Genomic DNA, 21716 nt, shown 5'->3' with positions numbered 1-21716 from the left:
AGCTCCCCAGCTTCTCAGTTTATTTTCTGCAGTTTTGATATTCATTTTATTATTTTACAATTCTCTTGGAAAATGTACTGGCAGTACACAAAATTTAGTTTTTCTAGAATTGGCATTATTCTAACATTAATATTTACTACTCAAGTACATTATTTCTCTTTATTCAGGTTTTACCTTTGTTAAAATTCTCGTGTTTTCTTCAAGTATGTTTTATACATTTCAGTTTAATTTCATCTTATATATCCATTGATGTTGTGCTGCAAATGAATGAACTTTTAGTCCCTTTATTTGTGTTGTTTTTGTTTTTTAATTTGGTATTTTCTTAGAGGGAGGAAAGACATTACTAAATACTTTTATATTTTATAACATTACACGTGTGCAATGGGGTTTTTTATTCTAAGTGTTTATTCTCAAATTAAATTTCTTAAAGAATCTTTATGGAATTATTGAACAGTATCATTGGTGAGTTTTTAAATTATGGAAGATATTGTCAACATGTACATAGAAGAGGTAACAGTTAGAGCTTCCCAACCCATTGGAGATATACAGACATATTTTTCATGACATCCCAGTTTAAGTCTTTGCTGTAGGCTTAGCAGTGTTAATATCCCTGTAACCTCTAGCTCAAATGTGTGGTCTGTGTGTCTTTTGAGCCAAATCCAAAAACCCTGTCTCTTCAGTGTTCCCATTGTGCATCTGTCAGTTCAATATCCTGTGCACTTGTGAAGAACAGAAACATGGGGGAAAGGAGGATTTCATCAAGTGCAAGCCAGGTGTCCACTCATTCCCCATCTGTACTCTGGACATTATCCCTGTATCTTTTACTAGCTCTGTACCACCTTGAAGCCACATTGTCCTTTCTAAGCCAAGGGAAGCATTACCTACTGAAAACTCTGACCACTTCTCCTGTAGGTAACTGTGATGAACACAACTTTTTCTAATCCCTTACCTGTTAGTAAAGACTAAACAAGTATAATCTTACTATGGTTAATAGCTGTGGTACAAAAAGGGGGAATAAAACTAGATATGTGGTTTCCATTTTACATCATGCAGAATAAAAACTGGAAAGCTGTTTATTACCTGGAATCCACTTAAACGCTAGGGTGTTTCAAGTACATGCCTGCAGTCCTTCCCTCCAAGGTCCTTGGTCAGCCACCTGGACTCCTGTGTCTACCAGTGCCAATGCTATGCAAAACTGTCTTGCCCTGGTCTCCCTGGTAATCCTGGGCTGCTGCATGGTGCTCCATGGCTATTTGCTGAAGTTGAAAGTGCCACAAAATCAAAGCTGGCCTAAATGGCATAATTTTTTTTTAAGGCATCCTGCCTCTGAGTAAACTTTTTGCAAATGGTATTGATCCTACATTGAGTGGTAGGTGGTAAATTACAGGAAGGGGAGGCATAGAGGAGGGGAGCCATGTTTCATGTACTCAGTGCAGCATTTGTTCTTGTGTTAGAAATGTTTGCCTTAGAGGTGTGCATTTTAAATTGTGAATAGATTTGCTTCTCATTCTTACTTAGAATCTAGTGATATCATGCTTAAATTTTCATCATGTGAAGTGAGCTTGGTAAATGTAGCAAATGATAAATTATTAGTTTTAATCTAAAATTGTGATAGGTTCAAGTTATTTAATACAATGTTCAAGTTTCCTAGAAAATGTTTAATATAGGCTTCTACCCAATAATCAAAATGTGTTTTCTTCACTGGCTAACCCCTCCTTACAGTGTTTTGCTTCTCTAATTCATTTGGGATATAAGCTGTGCTCCTTCCCTTCCTTCTCTAGGAATGAAGTATCATACAGTTATCATTAAATGAAAAAAATGCAGGTCATGTATTCTCTTTATATAGGCAAGATGAGCTTTAGTATCACTGTGACATGATTCTTACCCTGTAGTGCTCCTTGGCACTGGATCAGTGTCTTCTAGAAAGCTGTATGAAACTGCAAAATGAGAGTGACACAGGGCAGCAGTCCACTGATGCTGAGCAGAAAGTTAAGATCTATGTAGTGGCATTGACAGCAGGCTCTGCACTACAAACAATACCATAAAACTGAGTCATACTCTTGTTTTTATGTCTGTCCATGGCATACTAGTCAGTAGGCAGGAGTGTTGTCCTTAAGAAACATTGTGTGTCCTCAGATGCTTCTAGGCTCATTAGTATTCACAAAGTAAGCAGCCTCCACATCTTCGAGAAAGATTCATTGACCTGGATGACCCACCACTAACCTAAAACTTCTGCTTACAGAATATAGCTGACAGGAGTGAGTGGTAAGGGACTGCTTTGTACAAATGACCATTCCCAACACAAGTTTGATAGGACTCACTGAGAAGTTTAGCTGCAGGGTTTTGATGGTCAGTCTGAATCTTTTGCCCATATTCTCATATTTCTTTCTAACAATGGATGGATCAACTATTAGAATGTTCTGATTTTTGAGGTCTGACACTGTCAGCTACTAGTTTTCAGTTTGTTACTCACTGATGGGGGGGGGGCAAAAAAACATAATGCCATCCTAGTTCCGTGAACACTGTCAGAAGAAATTTTAAATATCATTTATTTTATATCTTTGAGTGTTTTTCCTACATGTATGTATGTGTCGTCTGTATGTACCTGTCATGGGTACAGATCAAAAGAGTGTGCCATATCCCCAGAAACTATAATTATGGACAGGTGTATGTGTGCATTGAGAACTGAACCCTAGTCCTCTACATGAGTGATAAGTGTCCTTGGTGGCCGAACAATCTCTCTGGCCCCTGAAATAAACCATTTAAAGCAGTTTGTAGTTTTGAAGAGGAAAGGGACATATGCTGTTTTTACTTTTTTGTTGTTGTTTAAGGAAATTATACAAAGACTTCAAAGTACACTTTGGATGGCACTGACTGAACTGTATTGCTCTTCATAAAGTTGCCTTCCGTGTTTCTATTGCAGGATCTGCAGAGGTGGGTAAACGGTGCTCAGGAACATGGCTTTGTCCTGGTGTCTTTTGGAGCTGGTGTCAAGTATCTGTCAGAAGACATCGCTATCAAACTGGCAGGAGCCCTGGGGAGATTGCCACAAAAAGTGATTTGGAGGTAAGGGCATGATAACTCAGCTTGGTTTTTTTTTGTTGTTGTTGTTGGTTATTTTTTTTTTTTTTTTTTTTTTTTTTTTTTTTGCTCTTGGATCTCAGTATCTTCTTATTTAATCTTCACGCCCTTGAAGACCATGGCACATTGATTCACTGGCTAGATTAGACAATCTTGAGGTTTCATTTTGTTTCTAATGCATTGAAATCCATAATCAGTTCATAAAGGTCTGTAATTGATAAAGATAACTGTGTAGATATATGCAGAATATATGATGTGGAATGAGTCTGTGTGGGGCACGGTTTTGTATTTCCTTCAGATTAAATGCCCATTTTTTCTTATTTTTTAAAATTTAGATGCAATTTCATGCCTGTCTGTATATTTATTAAAATCAGTTTGGAATAAGCTAGATAATGATTAGTAAGTAATTTAAACACTTCATTAATTCGGGTACTTTACACTCTCCCTGTAATATCTCACCTATATTATTATTTCCAGACTCTTAATCTGAAAGACAGCTTCTGAAACTCTCAGCACCTTACCATCTGATTAATATTGGTTAAGATAGACTTTGAGGCACATTCCAGATTCTTCCAAAGGCACAGCAACAGGGAGTCCAACCTGCATACTTCGTTGAGCACTCATTTATTTGCATGCGCCACTAATTTGGAACTCTGGAAATATATTAGTGAACACAACTCCACAATAAGGAAAAAGGGTCTCCCAAGCCATTATATATACTCTGAATTGTCTAGGCGTTTAGCTTTATAACATGTTGTAAGGCTGGGATAGAAAATGGGCACTTTATCCTGAGCAGGACTTTCCCCTTCCAACCCTGTTTCCGTTAAGATTTCTCTTTCGGGCTTAACTCAGAACCTCTGTGTGCCTTATTGAGGACAGTTCTGTCTGTTTGCATCAGACTCCGTCATCCTCATATTTGTGAGGCACATTTGAGATTCACCACGTAGGAAACAGCCTAACTATGTGCTTTGCTCTGCCAATCTCTCTGGAGCCAAGGCATGGAAGCATACTTCCTGCTGCCTTTCAGAGTTGGCGCTGGGTTGCAAGGATAGAGACTAGCGACAGCCTTGAGGCAGTTGTTTCTCTTTCCTCTCAGTACTTGTGTGGAATTAAACTTAGAAAATATTCATTTGGGTCCCCCAATGTTTTATGTATGTATCTTAGAAGAATAAATGGAAAATAGACTTTGTGAAAATATTATATCTTATCTATATGTAGAATGTTTTATTATGGAGAACATTTTTATTGATACTAAGCCAAAATTTCACTCATAAGAATATCAGTAATTTATCACATAACATAGCACTTGTAAATCTACAAAATTTTAACCCATCTTGTAAGGCCTCATTTCTGAAAGACCCATTGTTTGGTGTCTGTTTTAGGTTTTCTGGAACCAAACCAAAGAACCTAGGAAACAACACTAAGCTCATAGAATGGTTGCCACAGAATGACCTGCTTGGTAAGTCAGTAACTGTACTCACTTGACTGATAGGTGAAGTGTGTGTGGGTTATGGTGGACTCAATCTTATCTAGTATTTCAATTCTTAAAATTCAGACCACTGATTCATAATTTCGTTTGTTGTAAAATGCAACCACTACAATCTGTAATAAAAAATTAAACAACCTCCCAATTTTAATTCTCCATAAAACATATTAAATTCTGTAAGTTAATAGCAATAAATGAAGATATATCTGACTAGGTTAACTGCTAAAAGCCAATAAAATTAAAACAAGAAAACCCACAAATTGGAATTAAATTCATTTATAGATGTTGCTAAATCCTAGATAATTTGAGTTATTTTCTTATCTGAAACCAAAGAAAGACTCAACATAAGGGAAATAGTTGATTTGAGTTTAATTTGATCATTTGCCTTAATTATTTGTAAACTACTAGGTAGTTTTAATAAAGAAGCATTTATTTTAAATTTTCATTTGTTGTGATTTTTTTCTTCTACACAAAATTAAAATAATATTGATTACATGCTATCTTTTAAGTATGCCTAAATATAAATTATTTTATTTTATGAGTACAGACAATAAAAATGAACATTTTTATTCATTAAATTATTTATTAAATGCTGTGTCATCCCTTGATAAGTATTAAGGAAATGATAAGAAAGATGTTTACCTGAGTAGTATTGGTCACCACTCATGCATAAATAACACCAAATATCAAATAAAATAACTTACTTTAAAATTATTGTTCTTAAAATACTAGTAACAGTCTTAAAATATTTTAAAATGATCATTTAAAAGTATACTTATTTTAAAATACACATTCAATGATCTTAAAAGCTGACATTTTATTTATTGTTTTTGATTTGTTATTTTTAGACAGGCTCTCATGTAACCCATACTGTCCTCGTATTCAACTATATAGCTTTGAAGTCTTGCCTCTCTCTCCTAAGTACTGGAATCATAGTTGTATACTATCAAATAGTTAAATAGTTAAATCACCAAGGATTGAACCCACGACCTCAGATGATTGGCAATCACTCTACCATTAGTCTAGCAGGCTTAATTTTTCACTGTAAAATGGTGAATAACTTTTACATATAATACTTTTTTACCTAGCTCATTGTAAATGTAATAAATGAAACCGAACCTCAAAAAATGAACACAAAAATTATCTTTTCCCAAGACTTACGTTTTTTTTTTCCTTTTCTTGTCTATCTTTTTTATTATGACTTTAGAGTCCATACATGGCAGTAAAAAGCAGGAAAACTTCATAGAAACGTAGACCGTCACCTAGCTCAGTGCAACAGTGCAATGATTTTGTCTGGGAACAGCTGATCTTTACGTGTGGGGACCAACAGCAAAGCGCAGCTGTTTAATAGTCTGTAGGGAAGACCTCTTCAACCTGGCTCCCCCGGATTCTCCCTGTCTCATTTTTCTGGCCTTTCCAAGATTAGTACTTTCATATTACTCTGAGCATCACCTCCATAGGTGCTGTGATGACTTCTGTAATCGAAGATCATCCAGGACAAGGGGGAGGCACCAAACCACTGTCTTTTCCCTTCATGCTGTAGCTGCCCTTTTCCTCATATGCTAGCTCTACTTGATTTTTCAATGCTGGACTTGGTAGTACAGGTTTTGTTCAAATACGGGTTCTCCTGCCAAAAACTACTTTTACATCTGCTCCTTCAGTTAGCCAGAGGTAAGGGATAGGCAGTATCTACACAACACTTCAAGAGACACATGCACTGAGAGCTCATTGGTACAGCAGTTTTGTACCTGGTTAGTATATCAAGTAGGTTTGTATTTCTGCATCCTATAATTATTTACTGGCTAATGACATATTTCCTAAGCATAGTTTTATTTTTCTTGCACTTATGTAAGTTTTTTCATCTCTGTAATGAATACAGGCCATTTACTAGAAGGAATGCCTCGTTAAAAATCTGACTAGCTAACCTTTCTATTCCAGTGACAGCTAAATATTATATGATGCTACAGATGCTGAGGCCCGCACTGACTTTCTATTTACTTTTAGCAATTATAGTATGTATTGCTAGTCATGTGACAGTTGTACTTGAGATAATGTCATATATTTCATGATTATTATATGTCTAATTACCAAAAAACAGCTTTCAGTATATATGTATATATATACACACATATATGTATATATACATATATATGCACACACATATATATATATATACATATATATGTAACAAACATTTGAATTGGTATAAAGAATGGAACAATAAAATTACCACTTTAAAAATTCATTTTCTAAAATGTATGCTTACTATATTCTCTTGGTCTTGAAAAAAGCTCTGGGTAAATCTGGAGTAATAATATAAGTTATTTTCTTTCTATCCTTTAGGTCATCCAAACATCAGAGCCTTCCTAAGCCATGGTGGTTTGAACAGTATTTTTGAAACTATGTATCATGGTGTCCCAGTAGTGGGAATCCCACTTTTTGGAGACCATTATGATACTATGACTCGAGTACAGGCAAAAGGCATGGGGATCTTGTTAGAATGGAAAACAGTTACTGAGGAAGAGTTGTATGATGCACTGGTGAAGGTTATCAATAATCCCAGGTAAGGTTTAAGTTCATATAAGGCAGATGACAGTATGTATACATAGAATTTATCCAGATACATATACTTACATGCATATATTTGTTTACACAGTGTATTGGAAGCTGTAGGTTCATCAAGGACAGGTATCCCTTATATTACTGTGTGTTTTCTAAAAATTTGAAAGTAAACGCATCTGTCATTTAACCATCCATGTTGTGACCCTGAGGTTTTTGCTACCAAGATTTGTCAGGCAGAGAAACTAAGGTGGGAACAATCGTGGGATCTCTCTAGCATGTCAGGTTTTGTATCTGTTATTTACCTTTGATAGTCACTGCACTAGCTACATTTCTGTGACCTAGTCCTTGACAAGATGTGATGTGGAGGCGGGAGGATTGATTTTGGCACGAGTGCCTCACAGCTGTCGTGATGTGCGCCTCACATCTTGAGGGGAAAGCAAAGAGTAGAGAATAGTCCCGCTGTGCTGGCTTTCTTCTTTTTCCTCAGCCTGAGTCCCCAGACATAGGACAATGCTATCATATTCACATCTTTCTTACTTTGTTCCCTTCTGGAACTCTTCTCATACACATATGCAGAAGTATGCTTCTTGGGGAATTCTAAATCCACTCATGTTGACAGTGCTGATCAGCCATCACGCTTGCAGCTGCCCTGGACCAGAGCTGCTCGTCCCACTGTAGATTTGAGGCACTTGAAGGTCAGAGAGCGTCAGCAGTTTGCCTGCAGTCACATAGCTATTCAAAGACAAACTGAAGACAGACTTATTGGATTCCTAAGCAGAGCTCTTTATCCGGCCTGGCTTCCCCAGCACTAGCTGTTCCTGAGATGTATTTGCTTGTGTGAATGATGAATTAGAATCTTTATTTTGCCTTTTAATTCTTGATGTGTCCTGAGTTAACCCACTTCACAAATGAGGCTCAGTGGGCAGCTGGCCTGGGTAGTTTTAAACAAAGCAGTGATTTTCATCATTTAAAGAAGTGTTTAGTTTATCATGTGCTCCAAATCATGTTAAATAGCTGGAGACTAGTCTAATTTCTGTTTATACCTAGGTAATATGACCGGACCTTGGGTTGAGAATCATTGCTATAAGAGATGCAACATGAAAAAAATGGTTTCTTAAGCAATAGGGAATATCACATGTAAAATTTTGGAATCATCCATGGTTCATTAGGCTACCTTTTGTAAGCTTAGAGATGGTCCTCATCTGTGGGCCCTTAAAACAGCCAATACGTTGGTCAAAATGTGGCACTTGGAGCAGCATGTCTGCGCTCAGGCACTTCCATACTACCCCATTAATCTACGGTTTCCCTTGTTAGTCTTACACATTCTGAGGCATGTCCTTGGGAAAGTGTTTGCAATACTAACACTGGTTCACTATATAGCAACAATTATAGGAAGTAGTTCAGCAAAGTAGTTTGTGTGTTTGTTTTGATTGTGGAACTGGAGAGTGAACCCAGGGGCTTGCACATGCCAGGCAAGCACTCTTCCATGAGCTGTATTCCCAGCTCAGCTTAGCAGTGTTCTCCGAGGTGTGAGCCAGCATGAATTAGAGAAACGATCAGGCTATACTCATTACATTGCAATTGAGATCCTAACTGCAGACTCTTGAAGTATACATAAATACATTAATTGTGCCATTTCCTAAAAGTCTTTCTATAAACTGATTTACCTCAAGTATATGGCAAGTATTCCACTTCTGATGTGAAGTCATTATTTAAAAGGCTAAATTTGCCACTAACATTATACTCAAGATATTCTAGCTTAAGCCAAGTAACTAATCTTGCTAAAGAAAGTTTTTTTTTTTAATCGGTGCTATTTGTTTGTTTGTTTTGCCTTTTTAAACCTAAAGTCCACATGCTATTACCCTAATCCTCCTTCCTTTACTAGTGTTTGGTTTTGCTTAATGGAAACCCGCTATCTTCTTCTAAGGGAAATGTCTATAATTTTCTGCTTTATTTTTCTATTTTAAGGGAATTTTCCATAAACATACTTTTTTGTTAAACAGAGTAAGAAGAAATCTTTCATTTTCTTTTGCCATCAGCTGAAAAGTATGATACAATGTTAAAGCAAGATGTGGGTGAGATCATAATAATTGTGTGAAAAATTTAAGTCATTTTCAACTGGATTCATTCATTATACAGGAAACAGCTATAGCAGAGTAAATGTGCCTTTAAAAGCTATATCCTCTTATAGCATGGATATAGAAACTCCTACAAGTGATTATCTTGTCTAGCTACTCACCTCAGACCGAATTTTCTTCCATTCATTGGCCTAATTTGCTCCCATGAACATTACAGGATAAATAGTTAGGGCTAGAGCTACATCATAAAAGGAACATCACGTCAATTCATATGGAAGTGTAGACTTTCCATGAGGTGCTATTATCCTCCTGCTTTCTGGATGTTCATATCATCACGTGCCATGCTGTCCACACTACGGCTAGTGCTTGGCACCTTGAAGAACTTACTGTTCACTGGATCTGCCATAGTCCTGCAGGATCTAAGCATCGCAATTTCTTCTGACTTTTCCTTTACTTACTCTCACATTGAATCCAGTATATTACCAATTCCTACTGGCTCTTTCACTCTACCATTTTCTCCCATTTGGTTGAGCCTATTCTCACTTTTTACTACTTGTGTGGTCTTTTACATGTACCTCATCCTGTCAGTATCTTCCTCTATCTTAGTCATTTCTGCGATATAATGGCTGTTTGATTCTGTGATAAAAACTACATAATTTGTTGTTTAGTGTAGCCTTCAGCACCTTGCCAGACACTCCTGGCACTGCACACTGCGTGTGAAAGATTTGACCCTCGGAATGCACCTGTTCTCGTAGCTTTCTGCTTCTTCACACTCTGTTTTAGCATGCCAGGTCTTCGCATATGCCTAAGTCTTTCTTCCTTGGTAAGGCACCACTGCAGAGCCATTTCTTCTGTGATTTTTTTTGAAGTAGAACATATTCCTTTTATCTAAACACTAAGAACTTAGAACAGTTCTTTAGCTGACTGACACTGTTTTTAAAGAACTGGTAGGAAAAATGTCCATGCTTTTCTCTGTATTTTTTTTTTTTTTGTAGAATTTGAAAATGTCCCTTTTCTGATGAGACACTTAGGTAAACAGAATTTGGGAGCATCTGATGGGTAGAGTGTGTGACATGGTGTGGGAACGACTCCAGTTAGAAAATGTAAACCTGCCTCTCAACTGTGGAATCATTTCATGTTTCTGGGTTTGCTTTCCCTCCACAGCTTGAAATATGTGGAGACGCTGTATGTATTCAAAGCATTTAACCCAGCATCTGGAGTCGTTCCCCCACATTCCTAAATTGAGATAACCCTCAGTCCACAACCTGTGTATACATGCTTATGTCACGTTTGTCCCCATTGCAGCTATCGGCAGAGGGCTCAGAAGTTATCGGAAATTCATAAGGATCAGCCCGGCCACCCTGTCAATCGGACTACCTATTGGATAGACTACATTCTTCGCCATGACGGAGCCCATCACCTCCGCTCTGCTGTCCATCAGATCTCTTTCTGTCAGTATTTCCTACTGGATATTGCCTTTGTACTTTTGCTTGGTGCTGCCTTGTTCTACTTCATGTTGTCCTATGTGACAAAGTTTATCTATAGAAAAATCAGAAGTCTGTGGTCTAGAAATAAGCATAGCACAGTTAATGGACATTACCAAAATGGAATCCTCAATGGCAAATACAAAGGAAATGGTCATATTAAACATGAAAAGAAGGTAAAATGAGCCAACAGCCCAGGTGGTGGGAACAAATCTGTTCATCCCTGAGTTTGTCCTGCTATACTTAGTCTAACAGCTACTAAAGCTAAATGTCAGCAAACAATTCTAACACTTCCTCATCAGGCCACTAATGAAATGCCATGGGTAAAATGTCTGTACAGAGCACAGCCCTAAATGCAAACAAGTATTTTATTCAAATACTGATGCAGAAAGTTGGCACTGAATGATTTAGAAGCCTTAATTATTTAAAACAATTAAGTGCTTGTGTCAGACCTTAGTTTTAAATGTTATGTATGTATTATAGGTGAGGAATGGTGTCTTTTCTCTTAATGAGATGTGTGTGTGTGTGTTTCCTCTATAATCGAGTTTTAGCTCGTATTTGTTGAAAGTACAACATGTTCAGGAAGGGTGTAGGAATGTTTTTCTGCCAGTGTTTAGCATATGTGAACTTTAGAATCCTACCTTCAAAGACTGTTTCCTTCAAAACTCAGTGCAAAGCGACAAATGAGAAGATGGGTGGCACAATTTTTGTATTTTTGTTTATTATAGATTTTTTATTTTTTTCCTTTTGTATATGCCCTTTTCTTACTAACTTTGGATGTTTGTGAAGGAAAACATGTAATGAAGTAAATGAGTGAACTGATTTTCACATTTAGCTTAAGTTTTCCTACCAATATTTTTCTCTGCAAGAATTTTCTAATTTTTTCTGTCTTCTTTTAGTCAGTAACATATAAGACATGTAATTAAGACAAAGCACCAAAGCTCTTACTTTTTGTTCAAAGTACTGAAGATTATTGGTCACGTGGCACTTGGAAGCAAGGCCATTGTGGAAATGTTTATGTGACTGTTGAATATTCTGTAATTTGCATTTTGAACATTCATGTGTCACTACTCTAAAAATTTAACTTTAACATACCACCTTCCTTTTTTTTTTTTATTGTCTGGGTCACACAATATAGTACATAGGTGCCAATGTAATTCTTCTAAGCAGAACATTTGCATTTCTTCTGATTGGTACCTGCTTTTCTGCAGGGATTTGCAGTTTGTCAGCAAATAAGACTTTACATGCTACACGGAAGTGACAGAAATTGTACTACCCACTTGTGCAAATGAGTTCTTATTCCCTCCTCATCCCATTAGCCCAGCTCAGCGCCCTTTTATGTCATTGTGTCTGACATGGGACAGTGACAGTATTCATTTGGAACAGGGAGACAAGTCACAGCCTTTAAAAAATCAGGACCTCCCTGCTGAACCACTTACCACAACAACTGAAAGCTTATTCCATGTCACTGTTTACTGAGCATTTGCACTACACATGCAGAGTGTGTGCTTTATTTATTTGTGGTTGGAAATACCACATTTGACACTTGAGAGTAGAGAAATGAAATATTTACTTAATGTCACTCACTAACATGGAAGAGTTGTGAAAAATCTAGAATGCTGTAAATCCTTGTCATACACTATGACATACAATTTTGTGACACCCCCACCAGGAGCCACCCTCATATACTTAGAAGTAATATCAGTAGTTTTTTAATGCACAATGCATACAGTGTACTGCTTTCTGAATACTTGAAGAAATGGTATATATACAAACCTGTTAATTACACATTTTCACAATCTTATCACAATGTTGCCGTTAAAAGAGGAAAAAAATAAACACAGGCAATGAATGGTGGGATGGTAACAGAACATAGAGTGTATGAATGAGTTGATTTTACTTTTGTCATTGGATGAAGTTGACAATAGGCACTAACTGGATAATTAAGCATATGTTAATTTCCACTGTGATTTAAAAGACTGAAAACAATAAACAAAATTGAAAATAGAGAAATGTGGTTGGAATAAAATTTTTATTCATATTTTAATTCACAGTATTATATATAGGTATATTTACATTATAAGCAATGTTTCTAAGGACTCCCAACTTTTGTATGTATATATGAATGTGAAAACGATGTATTAAATGTGAGAACATATTTAATAAAAATTAAATTCAGGGACTTATCCTTTTAAAGTACACCAACATGGATGTTTAAATTCTATCCCAGCATTAAGAGTGTTAATTACAACTCTTATCATAGTTTCTTTGTTTTATTTTGTTTCATTTAGTTTTTGTTGTTTTCCTTTACCAAACGCCTGCCCTGGACTGCCAGGAAGCTTATTAGCCAATTTTATTAAGTAGGATGATTTAAAATTTTCTATATTTGGGCTAACTTCTCTAATGAAGTTTTCAAGATGACATTAATTTGTTTATTTAATTTGCAGTTGTTCAGAAAGAGTCACTGCAGAAGTAGGTGCTTCCATAGCTGGTTTTATGAAATGAAAATTGGATTTTTTTCCTTGTAAATTGGAAACTTGCAATATCTCACCAATAGCAGAAGGCAACAATTTTGATAACACAGATTGGTAATAGCTTGTGTTCAGTTGGAAGTGATACTGTATTATTGAACTTGTAGGAAACAAGATATTTTCCTCAAATCTCAGACTCTCACTAAATCCTAAATTACTACTAAAATTGAATGACTCCACTTTAAAAGGTTTAAGAGTTGAAGAACCATGAGGCTGGCATATTGCTTATAATGTGGCCTTGGGTTGTTCTCCAGAACTTCTCATCCTACCATATCTTCCCTAAAGAAGAACCAAAGTTAGTTTCAAAATAATCTCAAGTAATAATTTAGGTGTTTGTTTATTTAAAGCATAATTAATTCATTTCTCATTCTTTCTGCTGTAATTCAATGAGTTTATAAATGTCACATTTGATGGTGTTATCATTATCTATAATAAAATGAAGGAGAAAACTTTTTAAAAATTTAATCATTTTACATAATGATCCTGACCCTTTCCCTCCTCTCCTTTAAGTCCACTCTTATGCTCCCTTCCACTATTACCCTCTCTCCTCTGCTAATGGGGGGCCCAAAGGGTACCAACTCACCCTCACACTTCAAGTAGCAGCAAGTCTAAGCACATCCTCTCCTACTGGGGCCTGGCAAGGGAGCCTAGCAAGGTGAAGGGGATACAAAGGTAGGTAGGTAACAGAGTCAAAGGCAGCCCTACTCCCATTTTTAGGGAAGCCACATGACAGCCATACTGCACATTTGCTACCTAAGTATAGGGGATCTAGGTCCATCCCATGCATGCTCTCTGGTTGGTTGTTGGGCCCAGGTTCATATACTCTGTAGGTCTTCCTTTGGGCTCCTTAATTCCCCACCTCCCTCAATCCTTCCTTCCATTCTTCCAAAAACTTCCCGTGCTTGGCCTATTGTTTGGCTGTGGGTTTCTGCATCTGTTTCCATCAGATGATAGATGGAGTCTCTCGGAAGACACTTAGGCAGGGTTCCTGTCAGCAAGCATAGGAGAATATTACTAATAGTGAAAGAGGTTGATTCTCTCCCATGGGGTGGATCTCAAATTGGGCCAGTCACTGATTTGCTATTTCCCTAATCTCTGCTCCATCTTAATCTCTACACTTCTTGTAGACAAGACAGATTTTGAATCAAAGATATAATGAGTAGGCTGATATCACCCTCCTTCAACTGGAAGTCCCACCTGGCTATAGGAGGTAGTAACTTCAGGCTCCTTACCCACTGCTGATAGAAGTTTCAGCTAGGGTCACCCCATAGGCTCCTAGAGGCCATGTCCTGAAGATGTGTCACCAAAGATTTCCATTCTTTCTCAGAGCTCTCCCGCAACCCTCTCTGCCCATCTGATCCCTACCCCCTTTTCCTCCATCTACTTCAGAGGTCTATTTTGTTTTTTCTTCTTAGTGAGATTCAAGCATCCTCCCTTGGGACTTCTTTGGCTTCTTTGGGTCTATGTGTTATAGCACAGTTACCCTGTACTATATGGCTAATATCCACTTCTAAGTGAGTACATGCCATGTGTGTCTTTCTGGGTCTTGGTTACCTTACACAGGATGATTTTTCTAATTCCATCCATTTGACGACAAATTTCATGATGACTTTGTTTTTAATAGCTGAATAGTATTCCATTGTGGAAATGTACCACAGTTTCTTTATCCATTCTTCGGTTGAGGGACATCTAGGTTGTTTCCAGTTTCTGGCTGTTATGAATAAAGCTCCTGTGAACATATTTGAGCAAGTGTCCTTGTGGTATGGTAGAGTATCTTTTGGGTCTATGTCCAGGAGTCATATACCTGGGTTTTGAGTTAGAACTACACCCAATTTTCTGAGAAACCACCAGATTGATTTCCAGAGTGGTTGTACAAGTTTGTATTCCCATCAGCAATGAAGAAGTGTATCCCTTGCTTTGTATCCTCTCCAGTTTGTGCTGCCACTTGAGATTTTGATCTTAGGCATTCTGATGGGTATAAGATAGAATCTCAGAGTCACTTTGATTTGCACTTCCCTGATGACTAGGAATATTGAGCATTTATTTAAGTGTTTCTTGGTCATTAGGGATTCCTCTGTTGAAATTTTTTATTTTTAAATTGGATTGTTTTGGTTTGTTAGTATATAATTTTTGAGTTCTTTATATATTTTTATATTAGCCTTCTGTTGGATGTAGGGATAATAAAGATATTTGACCATTCTGGAGGTTGCTGTTTTGTTCTGTTGACAGTGTCCTTTGTCTTTCAGAAGCTTTTTCAGTTTTTCAAGTTACCATTTGTTAGTGGTTGAGCTATTGGTGTTCTGTTCAGGAAGTTGTCTCCTATGCCAATGAGTTGAAGGCAATTCCCCACTTTCTCTTCTAATAAATTTAGCATATATGGTTTTATGTTAAGGTCTTTGATCCACTTGGACTTAAGTTTGTGCAGGGTGATAAATATGGAACATTCACATTCTTCTACACGTAGGCATCCAGTTACACCAATGGCGTTTGTTGAAAATGCATTTCCTTGATGACTAAGGTCACTGATCATTTCCTTAAGTGCTTGGCCATTAGAGATTCCTCTATTGAGAATTCTCTATTTGGCTCTGTTCCCCATTTCTTAATTGGCTTATTTTGTTCTTTTTGAGTTCTTTATATATTAGGGGGATTAGCCCTGTGTCAGATACAGGATTATTGAAGACCTTTTTCTGAAAGTCTAAATAATAGTCTAATAAAACAAGAATTCTTAGCATATATTCCAAATTTGCATTCACAATTGGAACTACATTTCAAATTATACTATGATGTTAAATAAAAGTATTTTAATCAAAATTAATTCAATACTAACATTAATCTCGTGATATTATGATAGTTCTAATATTACAAAGGTTTTTTTATGTATGAAAATGGTTTCATTTATGAGCCCGTATAGAACTTGGCACTAATTTATAGAGAATTAAAGGTATGATATTCCTACTTCCGTTCTACTATCACTTCTACTTTTTCACATCCTGTTGTATGTAGGTGATAATTTTCTATGGCCATGAGCCAAATGGATTTATGTTTCACTGAATCAGTGTTAGTTACCCAGTTTCAAATGATATCTTCTGTTGAACCAATCCTTAGTTCCAATATTGGGATCAGATTTCTATTTAAATCAAAAGTAAATTTTCAAGAAATCTCTACAACTCAGAATAGTTTAATTATTAACATCTTTTATGCAAATAGGAACTTCAGGTGCAGCAACTACTATAATGTCATGTAACAGAATGTAGAGTGTGTGAAATAGAGTGTCTAACTTGTAGGAAACATGAATTCTATATTTACATAAAATTCTGCTTCACTTTTTTTCAGAATCTGTGTAAGTGTACATGTAGTTCTTTGCTTTTATAGAAAATGGGAACATTTGAACTTAAAGACATTGGTAAATTGCAAGTAGTATTCAGGTTAGCCATGATTTGTCCTGAGGTACCACTGAATGGCCATCCCCAAGCGATGGCCTGGTAGAGATCTTCAGTTCAAATTTGAATCTTGATTTTGTGTTCTAGTTAAATCAAAAGATTGAACTTGAAAATACCAGAGCAGTGAGAACAGTTTTACAATTAAAGTATTATGACACTTGGGATTAAACAAAACATGCAAGGCTCTTAAAACTCCTAAGAGTTTGAGATGTTCCTCAAAGTATGTAAGCAACAATTGCTGAGGGCAGGAGACTAGTCCACCAAGCTGTCTGTAAGCTGTACAGGGAATGTGTCTTGTGGGCTGTCAACCACACTAGGGTGGGCTTTGAATGATGCATTTGGGTCACCATGCTGTTGTTAGTAACTTCAACAAACCGATTAACTAAGTTATACATCAGTGCCTTATCTGAGGTCAATGGACAATTGTTTACATCTCTCCAGGAAAAAATAGGTATCCAAAGAAGTAAAATACTTATATAAATTTATTATTGGTTGGTGCTGGAGTCCAACCACACCTAGGGATCCTCAAACACTGAAGGGGCGAATGTGTGGAGTCAGTGAAAGAAGACTTGGACCAAGAAGTGCAGTTCACACACTTTGGCACTGAAACAACTCAGTTCACTTTTATTTATGCATCTATTTTTTTCACAGTTGAAAAATGTTTACAGTCATTTTCTCATGTATGCTTAACAATAACGTGCACATTGTATTGTTCCCCGTTCTTCTCCTCAATCCCCACAGTTTCTTGCTAACCCATGAACTAGATCAAGAAAGAGGAAACAGCTTCAGCAACGAGTTAATATCTAAACCAGCACATTGATATATAACCAAGTGACCACAGCTGGAATTAGCTGTGGTTACTATATAGAGAGGCGATAGACTATATATCCAGGAAATTCTGATTTAATTTTGGCACCTAGAGTCTCTCTACATCCTAATCAGGAGACTTCATTCCTCTAATGCTCAGGGCTCTTGGCAAATTAGTAAAACTAAGTCAGTTCTCATCCTTGCTTGGCTCACCTAGTGTTCCGATTAAGTCTTAGAACCAACAATCCACCAAGACCTACCTAGCCTTTAATAATGATCTCGCTGTTGTATGGAGCAGGTAGGTGAGGAAATTGTCAGAACCAAATTACCACTGGGAGAGAACATCTGGACATTAGCTGCTGTACCCAGACCAGGCCCTGGAGTTGACTGAATCACATCATCACTATTAATAAGAGTGGTAGTAATCTGTTGACTCCCATGATCCTCGGGGGCAAATGAGTGAAGGAAGCCTGAGCTTGCTATTTCTGATTCTGATGAAACATCTGTCACAGAAAAAAGCGAAAGTAAAAACTGCCGTTAGGAAAGCCGAAAGTGCAAACACATGGCTATAGTGAGCCAGGCATTTCTTTGGGAAATGCCAGCAGATTCCACACCAGTAATCCCACAGGTCCTTGCCATGTAGGGACCCAACTCCTAAGGCCTTGCCATAAGGAGAGCCATTCCTGGAAGAGGATTGGCCACCACCAGATTGGTGTTTATATCCAATTTTTGTGAGTTACATTTTCTAAAAATCCAAGTTATAAAGGGCTTGCTTTTTCTTGAGTAACAAATCTGTCCTAACAACCTTCATTTAAATTAAATGATGGAAGATCTATCAAATTTTGGAAACTTTAGAAATTTATCCTAGAACGCTATGTTTATAATGGAAATATTGAAGAAATAAAATTAAAGAGTTACAGAACTAATCCACTGCCTTAACTATGTTATTTCATGCCACTCCACCTTCCTGGTTATTCTAAAATAAAAACATTTTAAAAATTAGATTGTAAACTACATGTAGATTCCAAATATAAGTAACATTTTCTGTAAGTGTGAATTTAAATTGTAAGACCTACTCCCCAGGTGTTTTATAGAAAATTAAGGGAAGTGGGTAGTTTATTTCGATGCCTTGTACATTTTATGAAGCCAGGGGAAGGAAAATGGCAGCTTGTGCTATTTAGAAAGCAGTTCTGAGTTTCCGAAGGGGTGGGGGAGATCTACTCAGAACTTATACTGTTGATTGACAGTGCTCAATCTTCCTGTTCTGTTTGCTGTTATTTTCATGCTTGTGTGTTTTCTGATTTCTTTCTTAGCTCCTTACTTGCACAAGTTAAAAGTGTCAGTACCCACTGGTATTCCCAAGTGAAAGATACACAAATTGTGTGTGTGTGTGTGTGTGTGTGTGTGTGTGTGTGTGTCTGTGTGTGTGTGTGTGTGTGTGTGTGTGTCTAAAAATGATGCTTTTAATAGAATGTGGTAAGACAACTAAAAGTTAAAACATTAAAAAATATAGAAGGAATTGAACATATATCCATTTATTAAAAGACGTATGCTGTCCAACCTAAACATCATCCATATTCTAAGGTCCATAAAAAGAGGGATGGAATAGTTCCCCTATGGATACTGGGAGGAGAGCGCCCAGTGTGTGAACACTTTCCCTCAGAGCTCCATGGGACTCTTTGAATGTGACACTGTGCCATATCTGTGGGGGCATAGCACTATGATCTCTAAACAGTCAAGCAATAGGAACAGCCCTTTTTTGCCTTCCACTTGATCAGTTAAGAAAATATTTTTCTTCAGTGAAGACATCACCAAATGTTAATTGTTTGGATTTTTATAAAAGAATCGTGTACTGTAAACTGTTCAGTTTTGAGTATGTAACTGTTACCTAGCTTCACTCCTATCTCCCTTGTTAACAGAAGGTGCTGGAAGTGCAGCAAATATCTTGAGAGCCCAGAAAATCCTAGAGAAGAGGCAGGCATTTCAAACTTACCCAAACTTTATATTTCTCGAGGATGAACTTGTGTGTAAAAATTTATAGAAAAATGTAGATAGGAAAGCCAAAAACAGCCTGGGGAGGAAGCAGCCACTAATTTATTCAGCCAGCATAATCCCCTAACAACAATCTATAAGCATTTGTTCTTAAGCACACAGATAGGTGTACTCTTCACCCATGACTGTCACTTTTGTCCCTGCTCTAGAATCCCCTTGTCAACCCATCTAATTGCTTCTATGCATTCCAGTACAAGTCCTTCTGCATGTGATCAGTATGGAGTGCCTCTTGTTGCTCTTGTTCTGGTGTCTTCTAGGAAAAAAAAAATCATAGATTTTATTGTGTGTTAAATACCCATTTTCATTGGTTTCATTAAATTTTTTTGAAGATCTGTAGCAATGGACACCTTTGTATATTTCAAGTCAAGTTTGAACATCAGCCTGAACATTACACCCTTAGGTACAGCATTTTGCCCTGATTAAGTGGACCCTTCTATTTCTCAGGCATGCCAAGGTCACCTACCGTGCTGATTTTTGCTAGTCACTTCTCTTGGAACCAGTTCAAGCCTTCTTTTTATCCTAGTCTGTCTGCTCATTTACATCAGTAGCTGTTCTTAAGATTGTTCTCTCATGGTGTCTCAATATCAAGCCATGGTGTTTCACTGTTTTCCAGTTCCTTTATTGATACAAACATTTCAAGGATACACTCTCCATTACATTGCCATTTTTGACTCGTTCATCAGCTCGCTCTTCTAAATTAGAAAAGTTGCTATTAGCTGGTTTTTATGACCTTCTCATTCAAGACTTTGACCTTCATTCCGTTCATTTTCTACCATTCATCTTTTTTAATATTCTTTAAATTTTACATTACAAGGGCTGTTTGGGAGAAAAGGAGTCCATGTATGTGAAAGGAGAAATGAGAGAATTAAGAATTAAGGGGAAGAAATAGTATTGCAATATATTGTGTATGTAAATACAACACTTAAAAAAAACCCAATTCCTATTCATTTTGTTACCAATTTTAAACATACAGTGTGGCTTATGCTCTCAGATTGGATGGCATCTCAAACATTTATTTTAGATCACAGATAAACAAATCGTATTTCTTAATTTATAACACCACGAAATAATATTCCTTTGTCAGTATTGTTACCCATTTGGTCTCACTGATGTAAGTACAGCCTTTATGAAAACACAAACAAACATTGTTTTCTGTGTTTCTAAAGTGCCAGGCACTGTATGTGATAGTAGGGACCCAAGGATGAGGAAGCCATAATCCCTGCCTTCACGAGGACAATTCCAGCAATAGACAGTTTCACTAAGCAGTGGGATATTGGTTGTAATGTGGGTATAGAGTGAGCTACTGAAACAGAAAGAAAATGAAGGGAATTTCCACATGGAAATTGTTTCAGGTGAATCATAGAGAAATAATGGAAATTCACAAAGCTGAAAATGGGTGGACATGATCTTAGAATAGCATGCCCTGCAGTCAAAGGCACTGAGTTATGCCAGAGAGTCAGACATTATAACCTGCAGGTTGTTTAATCTGACTGGAGAGTGTGTGATGATGAGGAAGTGACCACTCTACTAAGACAAAAGACAGTTTTCTCACGGACTTCAGCTTGCCTTTGGCTTTGGTTTTTTCACCATTCAGCCTTGCCCTATCTATTCGGTAACTTTCCCCAGGAGGCCATATGTTATATAATGCTCAAAGACTGTTGGTATCAAGTTTCTTGAATTACAGGCTGAGATCACATAAATGCCTTTTCCCCATTTTTTTATTGTGTTTCTTTTTTAATGTATACATTTATATTATTACACATGAATAAAATAAATTACATACAGCAGGAAGAACCATGAGTTATAAATGCTTTTTATTCAATCTACACTGGATCAACAAAAGGATAACACTTAGATTTACTTGTTCTGGATTTAGGAAAACTACAAAATAGTATTATATACAGCTTCTTAAGAAAAAAGATGAGTTTTTTTTTTCATTTGAAAATATGAGTAAGTTTTGATAATGTAAAGATTTAGAAAAAGCATTTTTTTAAGTTCTCATGCAGTCCTGGCTGGCCTCAAACTGGTTAAGTAACTGAAAAGGACCTTGAACCCTGCCTCCACCTTCTGAGTCCTAAGATTACAGGTAATACTACAATTTTATGTGGTGCTGGAAACAAAAAAAAAAAAGGGCCTCCTGCATGCTAGGCAAATACTCTCCCTACTGAATTACATTTCCAGATCAATTTCATAAA

General features: G+C 36.9%; 1 protein-coding gene across 2 annotated transcripts in view; it reads left to right on the top strand.

Annotated features, from left to right (window-relative positions):
* The window catches only part of UGT8 (UDP glycosyltransferase 8), a 67660-nt gene extending 54770 nt beyond the window's left edge, over positions 1–12890 (top strand). For both annotated transcript variants that reach the window (XM_084757604.1, XM_084757605.1), the window contains exons 3-6: positions 2924–3066; positions 4464–4540; positions 6911–7130; positions 10513–12890. In XM_084757604.1, coding sequence (XP_084613730.1) covers positions 2924–3066; positions 4464–4540; positions 6911–7130; positions 10513–10876 — 804 coding nt within the window. In that variant the 3' untranslated portion in view covers positions 10877–12890. The remainder of the gene's footprint in view (positions 1–2923; positions 3067–4463; positions 4541–6910; positions 7131–10512) is intronic.
* Positions 12891–21716: the final 8826 nt, after the last annotated feature.

The sequence above is a fragment of the Acomys minous genome, assembly GCF_964271855.1.
Source record: "Acomys minous genome assembly, chromosome: 14".
NCBI classification, from domain to species: domain Eukaryota; kingdom Metazoa; phylum Chordata; class Mammalia; order Rodentia; family Muridae; genus Acomys; species Acomys minous.
Note: the sequence above shows the minus strand (reverse complement) of the source record. Positions and strands in the feature narration are given on the sequence as shown.